The sequence below is a fragment of the Chrysochloris asiatica genome, unplaced genomic scaffold, assembly GCF_000296735.1.
Source record: "Chrysochloris asiatica unplaced genomic scaffold, ChrAsi1.0 scaffold00066, whole genome shotgun sequence".
Classification (NCBI taxonomy): domain Eukaryota; kingdom Metazoa; phylum Chordata; class Mammalia; order Afrosoricida; family Chrysochloridae; genus Chrysochloris; species Chrysochloris asiatica.
In genome coordinates, this window is record NW_006408584.1 from 10,196,336 (window position 1) to 10,207,244 (window position 10,909).

Consider the following 10,909-nt stretch of genomic DNA (forward strand, 5'->3'; position numbering starts at 1 on the left):
TCAGGCGTCTTTTCCGTAGGGAGAGGCGTCCGCCTCCAAACCTTCCTTTTCGCCCTCCCCTAGGGGCTCCGCTTCCCGGACTCTGGCCTCCCGCGCCCCCTTAGGCCGCCGCCACCGCCGCCCTTCCGCCCCCTGGGGTCGGTGGGTCCCGCACGCAGGTACCGCGGCGCGGGTGGTAGGTGAGGCGGCCCGGGCTCCCGAAGGTGCCGCGCCCGCTCCGGAGGGAGGCGCTGTGTCCCGGGGCCGCCCCCTTGCGCCCCGGGCGCCGGCTGCGGCTCAGCCTCCTCCTCCTCCTCCTCCGCCCTCCTTGGCTGGGAAAGTGGGAGGCGGCGGCGTGTGTGTTCGTGCGTGAGGGGGGCAGCAGAGACTAGTCTCCCAGTGCCGCGGCGGCGTCAGAGACACTGCGAGCGGCGAGCGCTGCGGGTGCGGCGGGGCTGCATCTGCATCGGCCGTCGCCGCTGCTGTGGGGCCGCGAACAAAGAGGAGGAGCCGAGGCGCGAGGTAGGACGCGCGGTGGGCTCGGGCCGAGAGGAGGCGCGGGGGTCTTGCCGCCTTCGTAACCCCTGCGCTTTGGTCTGTCTCTGGCATCCACTACCCCAGAACCCCGTGGGCTGGAGCCGGGACCTGCTGGAACGGAGCCCGCGGCCTCGCTGCCTTCTCCGAGCAGGAAGCTTCTCGGGCTCGGTGCCGCGTTCTCTCCTGGGCGCAGCCCGACACCCCCTGCTCCCCGGATGGGTCGGGCTCTCTGGGGACTCACGCTGCATCTCTGCAGGGTTATAGATCTGCTTACCCCATGGCACTTTGTGGGACTGAGCTTCACAACTTAAGGCTGCGCATTTATTTTTTAAGTCCTTGGAAACTTACAGCAGTCGTGTGGGGGTACTCCTCCTCACCCCACTCCACCCCCCGGCCTGAGGCTGTTGAATGAAATCCCCGTTTCTGAATCACCAGCCAACCGCGTCGCCTTCTCTCCTGCAGCAACTGCCTGGGACCCCCCCATCCCCTGCAGGGTACCGACGACACCTGGCTCCGGTGTGTGTCTGCGGCATGTGGTGTGTGGCTGCCGCGCCTCCCTGCGGGGTCTGGGGATACCTGTTCTAGGTAGTGTGGGAGTAAGGGGCACAATCTTGAGGCTCCCCTTGCCCAGATTTTGTCAAGAACAGCTGTTAATGCTTCCATGAAATCTTTTTACCCTTTTAATCCAAAGCATTAACATTTACTTTTATTTTGTTGGGGCGAGGACTGCACAGTAACAGGTTTAAAGGCTCCCCCCCCCCCGCCCCCCGAACAGCCTCGTTTTTTGTATTAGGATCACTGTTTTCAGTCCAGCATTCTATTGTCAAAATCTTCTGGCGAAAATTTCGCCAGATTTTGTGAATGGGATTGGATAGGCTGTTCAGAAATCTGTTTCAGTATTTGTCAACCACTGCCCTGAAGGTTGCTTTTACATTTTAGCTGTTTTCAAGCAAATCTTTGGTTGTGCCTTTTAGAATTGTCAGTCTTTAGGTCTTTCTGGTTGGGTGAGATTAAACAGTTCAACTTTAAAGATCAGTGAAGAAACATATGCATTTAATATTGGGATCGTTTATCTTTAGCGATCTCCAGGCATGGTATCTTAAACAGTGAAGTGCCTTGAAAATTGTGAACTTTGTTAGAAAAGGAATTTGAGGTAGTGGAAATTTTCAATTGCTTCTGTTCACCTTGTATGATTTGTGAGGACTTTATTAAGGCAACCAATACCACTTTGAAAGCTGAAGAAATTGCGTTATTACATTTCATAAATCCTATTTATTGCAGAAATTATTCTGCATAGTATTTGATCTCAACAGTGAATGCCTAAGTATCTTTAATGATGAATTTTGAGTTGTCTTAAGAAACCTATTTTGTTTTTAATTGTTCTCTTTGGAGATTAGAAGTCAAATTCCAAAGTAAAGCTACACTGTTCAGAAGAAGCACTTCTGTGTACTTTTTAGTACTTCGCTCTTCTGTGACCTTTTCTCCTGGTGACAGTACTAATTTTTCTCTTTTTCAATCCTCTTTCTCTCTCTCCATGACTTCAGTACAAATTGAAATGGATGTTACATGAATCATTTTAAGGGAAGCACACAACTATGAACATTTCTGAAGCTTTTCTCTCAGTAAACTAAATAAAGATGGATGAATCTGCCTTGTTAGATCTTCTGGAGTGTCCAGTATGTCTAGAGCGACTTGATGCGTCTGCAAAAGTCTTGCCTTGCCAGCACACGTTTTGCAAACGATGTTTGCTGGGGATTGTAGGTTCCCGAAATGAACTCAGATGCCCGGAGTGCAGAACTCTCGTTGGCTCTGGCGTTGAGGAGCTTCCGAGTAACATCCTGCTGGTCAGACTTCTGGATGGCATTAAACAGAGGCCTTGGAAACCCGGCCCTGGTGGGGTCAGTGGAATGAACTGTACAAATGCACTAAGGGCTCAGAGCAGCACTGTGGCTAATTGTAGCTCAAAAGATCTGCAGAACTCCCAAGGTGGACAGCAGCCTCGAGTACAAGCCTGGAGTCCCCCAGTGAGGGTGAGTACCCCGTAGAAGCTGTTTGTTGGATAAAAGTGGTGATGACCACAGTTTTCTCTTTACTCTTTAGTTGTATCAGCTCATTGTTAAATAAGCCACATTTACTGGTAAAGGTAGTGAATTATACCTCAGAATCTGTGTTTTTTTTTTGGTGGGGGGAGATGAAATATAAACAAATAAATGGAAATAATACATATACTGGTTTTAAAAACATTTTTCAGATGGTTTTGATTCACTTTAAAGATAAATTTTTGGAAATAAGTAGCAGTTATTGAACAAAATTTTAAATGTGGCAGTTTTTGTGCCCATTTGAAAATGGAGTTTGGTATGGTTTTTATCACTTGGAGTTGGGAACATCATAATTATATATGTATGTGTACATATGTTTATATGTGTTCTAAATGTGTGTATATGTATAAATCATAAGTAGGAGATCAATTCTTAATCTTTATGTTGTTTAGAATCTTTGTATTGGCTTAATGCATGCACAGCACAGAATTTACCGCTTGGAGGAATTCTTAACAAATCATGGCTACAGGTAGCTGAGTTTTGTTGCTGTAGCAACAAAATATCATTCAGAACTGCACTAAGCAGCAAAGAATGTAGCCTTATGTTAGGCTTTACTGGGAGTGAAATGAGACGTTACCATCTAAATGACTTTTCTTGTGTTTTGGTGGAAATAATTTTGAAGGGAAGCTAATATTTGGACTTTTACCAATGTAAATCTTCAGAAGGTAAGTATTGATTGTCTAAATAAATTTTAATGTTGTTGTGGATTAGGACTACTCAATAGGGCATGGTTTTTCTCATTTTTGTAAAGAAAGATTAAAAAGTAGTCACAAAGATCAGATAATTAAAAACACTATTTTTGTTGCTAATTGGCTAAGTTGGTAAAGTATAATTTTAAAGAACAGTGAATCTAGATGAGATTAAATAAATGCTAAGTACTTGTCTAATGGGATGTAAGGTCTAACCAGTGGGATGATACTGGTACTGGTGGTGGTAGTGTTGGTGATGTGCTGTGGAGTCAGGTCCAACTCATTGCCACCCTGTATTGGGTTTCCGAGGCTGTAAATCTTTATGGGAGTAGAAAACATAGTCTTTCTCCTGTGGAACCCCTGGTAGTTTCAAACTGCTGACCTTAAGGTTAGCTGCCTGACTCGTAACCACTACGCTACCAGAGCTCCATAATGGAATGGTAGTAGATAACATAAATCTATTCATTTCCTCACTTCCTTCTCAAGCTCATCTTTTACAAATGATGTAAAGTTTATTAGTTTATTTATTACTTTATTAGATGTAAAGTTCGTAAGGCATTTCTATCACAAGAAAGCTTTGGGTCTCTATGAGATATTTGCATCACTAGACTATCAGCTTTCTTTTAATTCATGTTTATTTATTTATTTATTTTCAAACAGCGTGAAAACTTTGGGTTAGGGAGATACCCCCTTCTCTCCACCGCACATTTGGACCCTGTTGTTGTTGTTAAGTGCTGTTGAGTCAGTTTCGTCTCATAGGGACTTTGTCTAGAGTTTCCAAGGAACTGCTGGTAGGTTTGATTTACCAACTCTGCCATTCACACTGACCTTGTGGTCAGTGCATTATTCTAGAGTGCCATGCCAGGACTGCATTGTGAAATAAGTACATTGACCTGCTTAGTGAATACTTAGATTTTCTGGAGTTGATTGATACCTTGATTGGTATATATGGACTCATGAATATTTTAGCCATAGAACTAGTAACCAAGCTGGTTACTTCTAAGACACCTGGTCTGGGGTAAATTTGCTTCTTTCTCTATTAGACTGGGTAGGCATAGCTTCTGGCTATAAAGAGAGGTACCTTGGTGGTTGACAAATTGCCTTACCTGGTGTGAAGAATGCATTGAATATATTTGATAACTGATAAAAAAGGAATTTTAGAAGAGGGCTCAAACATTCAACTTAACATCTTTTGAATATTAAGCTTTCTTTCTAGTCTAGAGACAGTGCAATGCTGTGTAACTTAGTTCTCATTTACCTAAACTAAACTCTCAAAATTGAGCTTTACTTTTCTTAAGTAAATTGTTTTGTGATTTTAATCATTCTAGTATTATTTTTCTGGTTGATTTGCTTTTTCTAATTTGCTTCCTGTCTCTCCTTTAGTATGAGAAAAATTACTAGCCCCAAAGCCCAACTGAACTTGGAGTCTATCATTTGGTTATAATAGTTGAAGTGGGTGAAGCAAGAGATGAGTCTGACAAAAACAACCAACCAACCAACAAACCATCCTGTAGAGTTGAGTTTGGTGCAGATGCTGTAATACACATAAAAAGAATAGCCTTTTCTCTGTTGTTATTAAGTGCCCTGAATGAATTCCTACTTTTAGTGACCCCATATGTCAGAGTAGAATGGTTCCATAGAGTTTTATAGGTTGTGATCTTTATGGAAGGAGTTCAGTAGGACTTTCTCCTTCAGAATCTCTGCGTGGGTTTGAACTACCAACGTTTTAGTTGGCATCCAAGTGCTTAACTTTTGTACCACCAGGGTTCCTGCCTTTGGTTAAAAATAATCATTGACTAGTCCAAACACCTGAAAGATGATATAGAATGTACTTTTAAACCTAAGAAATCCATAATGTACTCCTGTGGACACTTTGTTGAAGCGGGTGACCATAATAAATCCCATACGCATATCTTCCTTCCTTAGATGCTTTGACATGACCAAGTGGTGCAGTGAGCCTTGTTTCCACATGTGCAGAGCTGAAAGTGATAACATGTGGAATGTTGCTTCAGTTTAGTAGTTATGTTCTATGTTCCATTAGAATTGTTACCATGTGGCTTCCTCATGCATTTAGCTGAGGTAGATTGAGTATTATCAGCAGATCTAAACATTTCCAATGTGCAACACACATCTTGTTCTCAGAATTTTACTGTTTCTTGCTTACTATGAAGGAGAAAATGAAAGGGTGTTGGAGCTGGAGTTGGCATTAGCAAGGGAATTTCTCAGTTATTTACTTCAAGTAAAGTTCCTGTTGAGTTTATGCCAAAGTCAAGCAGCAAAATGTGGAGAAGGTGATCGCAGATACCTATTTCAATGGACTAAAATATGTAATTGCAGAAGATAGGTGCTATATATATTGTTGTTGTTAAGTGCCGTCTAGTTAGTTCTGACCCATAGTGACCCTGTATGGGATTTTCGAGGAGCGACTGATGAGCTTGAACCTCTGACCTTGCGGCTCAACTTGACTTTGCAGACCGGTGCATTAAGCCACAGCACCACACCATTTGAACCATGACTCCATATGGATATATGTATATATATTGTTCTGGTGTGGCGCTGTGGGTTAATGCGCTGGATTGCAAAGCCATTTGAACTGCAAGGTCGGTGGTTCAAGCTCACCAGTTGCTCCTCAGAAACCCTATACAGGGTCGCTGTGGGTCAGAATCGACTTGGCGGCACTTAACAACAACAACATGTATATATACACACACGTATATATACACACACATACACATACATAAATATATATTTCAAAATTGCATGTGGAAAATATGTCTAAATGGTTCCTACAAACTTAAGATCTAATATAGTGGTTAAATTTCTGCCATCTCTGTGTGGCTTCTTCTGTGAATATCTGATTGTGTATCTATCTCTATGGCACTTAACAACAACAACATCTGTCTAGGGTAAAATACATCATTATTTAATGGTTTCATACTGTCTCTACCTCAAAGTAAATTTATCCAGCAAAAAATAGATCGATCACATGACTACTGATTTTACTAAGTCACACTTAATTTTCTTCTTTCCTTTATTTAACAAATGTTTATTAAACACTTAGTGGGTGCCAGGGACCACACTAGATGCTGGGGGAAACCACATACAGATCCTGCTTGTGTCCTGTTTCTGAGTTTCTAGAATGCGTGGACAGTCTACTGGGAGAGACAAGCTGTAATAAAACAACATTGCACATGTGTAATTAAATGTGGTAAGTGCTATGACAGAACTAGGAGAGGGACCTGGGTTAGCCTGAGGGTGAATGTGCTTGTGTGGTCCTGGAAAGCCTCCTTGTGGAAAAGTCATTTGAACTGAGATCCTGAAGTGTGAATAGATATCAATTAAGAGAAAAGGGATCCAGCAGGGGAAAGGGCAGAGAGAAAAAGCCTTCCAAATGTGGGCAGGGACATGGTTCCTAGGAGAAAGTGACAGAAGGTGGGTGTGAAAGAAGCAAAAGATGAGGTCAATAATATACGACGGGGCCCCATGTGCAAGTATACCAGAGCTGCCACCAGTCCATGTGGAATTCAGGGTTGTATGAGCAGTGTAAATGGTAAGTGCTCTGCATTTAGAAGTGGGAAGACTTCATTGGAGACAGATCAAAGCTGACAGGGCTTCAGAACAGAAGTGAAGTTGGAGCTTGGCATCAAAGGATTGAGAGCTGGAGAGGAAAGGTAGAGAATCTAGATTTGGGGCAACATTCTACTGCAATGCTAAGTGTACTTTCACTTCACCCATCCTTTACCTCCTGACTCCCCTTGCTGACTGGATGTACTCCTCGAGCTACCTCTCTGTCCATTGCTAATCCCTCAGTACTGGTTTTCTCCATAAACCAGCAGTGACCCGGCCCTTCTATGCTTTTCTTCTGAGGTGGATAAAAACCTTGAGGGGTTGTTATTCCCCCTTGTCCAACTGCCCAAATTGCTTGACATCCACAGTTTCATAAAATAAATAGGTATGTTACAGAAAATTGAAGTCTCTGTGATAATATACCAAGTACACAGAAGGGTTTGAATGTAGGAAGAGGAGAACTACTGTTATTGTTAAGTGTTGTCTAGTTGGTTCTGACTCACAATGACCCTTTATATGGTTCCTGAGGAGTCGCTGGAGGATTTAAGTAGCCGATCTTGTGATTAGCAGTCCAGTGTTTAGTCTGCAGTGCCATACTAGGACTCTTGACAACTGAGAGTCTTCTGTAACTGGACTGTGCAGGGTATGTTTTATAGAATTTAGTGGCATCTCAGCAGTCCTTGTGTGGCACTATAGGATAAGTACTGGACTGCTGACCATAAGGTGGGTGGTTCAAGTCTACCAGCCACTCCTTGGAAACCCTATACAGGGTTGTTATGAATCAAAACTGACTAGATGGCACTTGCGGGCAATACCAGGAGACACACATGGGGTTTCTATGAGTAGAATTTGACTTTAATGGCAACTAGAAGTCCTGGTGTGGTGCTGTAGGATAAGCACTGTACGCTTAACCACAGGGTCAGTGGTTCAAACCCACTAGTCTTTCCTCAGAAACCATATACAGGTTCGCTATGAGTCGGAACCAACTGGATGGCACTAAACAACAAGGAGTTAGTTCAGTTGGTTAGCTCATGGGGCTAGTAATGCTAAGATCATAGGTTCGATCCCTGTATAGGCCATTAAACAAGATTTTTAAGGAGTCCTGGTGGCATAGTGGGTTATGAGTTGGACTGCCAGAAATTCAAATCCACCAGCTGCTTTGCTGGAGAAAGATGAGGTTTTCTGCTCCTGTGAAGATTTACAGCCTCAGAAACCCTACATAGACTCACTATGAGTTGGAATTGAATCAATGGCAGTGGTAATCAGTTATCCAGGGGCCTTTGGGTAGCATAATGTTTTTTATTTGATTGCTGACCAAAAGGTTGGTGGTTCATATCCACCCAGTGGCACCTTGAAAGAGCCTTGGTGATGTTCTGTAAAGATTGTTGTTGTCAACTGTCGCCTAGGTAGTTCTGACTCATAATGATCCTGTATAGGGTTTCCAAGGAATGGCTGGTGGGTTTGAGCACCCCTGTCTTTTAATTAGCAGTCTAGTCCTTATCCTATGGTACCTCTGTAAAGATTACAGCCAAGCAAACCCAATGGAGCTCAGCTCTACTTTGTAATACATGGAGTCAGTCACATGGAGTTAGAATCAACTAGATGACAGGTATTACTTAAGGAAAGAATTAAAGGAAGGATGGGGGAGAACAACAGAGTTGTTCCTGCTAAGGTTTGTAAAGCTATTACTGCCTGTGAATTGCCCCATAGGGCCATCTTTAACTTTCAGTCAGTGAACAAGTACTTGTGGTGAGCCTTTTACTCTGTATTGGGCTAAAGATGCACTTAATGTGTGTTTTTAAAAGAGTTTACATTTTGGGGTGTGAAACACATAAGAAACAGCAAATAAGGCAGAATATATTGTTTTTTTTGTGCCATCAAGTCTGTTCCGACTCATAGTGACCTGTATAGGGTTTTTGAGAGTGGTACATTTGAACTGCTGACCTTCCAGTTACTAGTCCAGTGTTTATAGTGAACCACTAAACTATGGAATAAGAAAATCGGAGTGTTTCATGAGGTACTTGTTGGTTGAGTGGTCCTTGGATTAAAAACATGGTCAGAAGGCAGAGTGAATGTGGATTAGAGTGGTCCTCTGGTGTAGAAGATTCAGTACTGAGACTGGCTTCCAAAGGCATTGACGTCTCTGCACGGGTGGCAACTAGGATCAATATTAACCCACACTGGACCTGAGCAAGACATTTAATGTGCTTTGGATGAGGAAGACATTTTGATGTTTCAGGATGACTGAGTACAGATACAAAAAGGGTTTTGATTTTTAAAAATTTGTTTCTACTTGTATGTCAACCAGTACTTACTTGTTGCAGATCTCTTATTTTATCATTTTATCCTGACCTCTGCTCTAGTCCTCTTGATTACTCCATCCCTAACCCTTATAGATTCAAAGGTAAACCTCAAGATAAAGAGTCTGGAATGGGGCAGAAAGCAGGGATAAGACAGAGAGTGCACATTAGTGGGTAATTTTAAAGAAAGGAATGTTTAATGATACTTTAATGATGCTAAGTCAAAAAGTATTGATACTATGGTTGTAGTTCATGTGTGTATGGGTTTATTCCAAACAAAACAAATAAAACATATATCCCTGGTATCATTAGATGGCTACAGACAGGTACTCTTAGTAATAGACTTGTCTTAGCCTTGTTAAAGGATCCCTGGTAGGTGCTATAGGAAAAGCACTGAACTGCTAATTCTGTAGTTCAAATTCATCAGCTGCTCAGCAGGAGAAAGATATGGCTTTCTTTCCCATAAACATTTACAGTTTCAGAAACCCTACATGGAGTTGGTATGAGTTGGAATCAACTCAATGGCAATAGCTTTTTGTTTTTTTTGAAAGTCTTATTAGCGTGTCTCCCCCACCAAAATGGTCTAATCAAAACTGGTTTACGAGGAGGTCTACTGGGATCACTTAAATTCAAAGTAGAGAGATCATCTCAGAATGTTACAGTGATTGTTTTTTGGGATTCTGTAAAATCTTAATAGATTTTCTTGAAGGACACAAGATGATCATGAGGGCTTGCTAATTAATGAAGGGATTTTAAGAAAATGGAAATTGCATTGAGAAAAAGGCATGAGACAAATTGGGCTAAAAACTCCACTCCCCCCCCCGCACCCCCCCATCATGACAATATACCTGCTCAGTCTTCGAGGGTATCAGGGCTTCCTGTGAGAACCTTACCCCATCTACTCTACAACCCTAATCATGTTCCTTCAGACTTTTTTTTGTTTCCTGAACTCAACACTGAAAAGGAACATGATTTGAGCACCTCAGGATGCCAAAACTTCTATATTGGTGTGGTGTAAATTGAAGAACACAGAATTTTTCAGTTGGTTCCGACTGATAGCGATCCTGTATAGTTTCCCAGGAATGGCTGGTGAGTTTGAACTGCTAACCTTGCAGTTCAAACCGATATTGAAGGTGAATTCTTATCCTGCATATCCACACCAGGGTTAGAGAAATGGAAACATGGTCTTCAGAAGTGTATAGACCTAGAATGGAGGCTATGTCAAGAAATAATAGTTTTACCTTTTGATATGTTTGCCTAATAAAGATTTTTAATAGCAGTACTTTTTGACTTACTCTTGTATATCACATCCAGTGTAATGTAATGGTTACCTCATGTGATTCTCATAATAATCCTCTAGGGCTAAATATTATTATTTAAAAATTAAAAAGGATAGATTTCAAAATTAGTGTGTTAAAGCATTCTGGATATGAAAAATTCAACAATATAGAAGTATATGGTATAAGGTATTTACATCCTTGCAAATCTTTTCACATATATATGTGTATATAAATATATATAGTTTTATACTACCAGCTTTTCTGTGGGGGAAAGATGAGGTTTTCTGCTCCTGTAAAGATTTATAGCTTCAGAAACTCTGTACAGGGTTGCTAAGAGTTGGAACCGACTCCATGGCACATAACCACACCACCATATATATTTTGCAATTAATGAAGGTAACTTGTTTGACCAGTCATTGTACATGGTTATGCACATGTTCTAGGCATGAGAAAGAACA

General features: G+C 42.0%; 1 protein-coding gene across 1 annotated transcript in view; it reads left to right on the forward strand.

Moving 5' to 3' along the window:
* Positions 1–394: 394 nt before the first annotated feature.
* SH3RF1 (SH3 domain containing ring finger 1) overlaps positions 395–10,909 on the forward strand; it is a 280,420-nt gene continuing 269,905 nt past the window's right edge. Inside the window, exons 1-2 of the mRNA XM_006864534.1 lie at positions 395–501; positions 2,061–2,546. Coding sequence (XP_006864596.1) covers positions 2,154–2,546 — 393 coding nt within the window. The 5' untranslated portion in view covers positions 395–501; positions 2,061–2,153. The remainder of the gene's footprint in view (positions 502–2,060; positions 2,547–10,909) is intronic.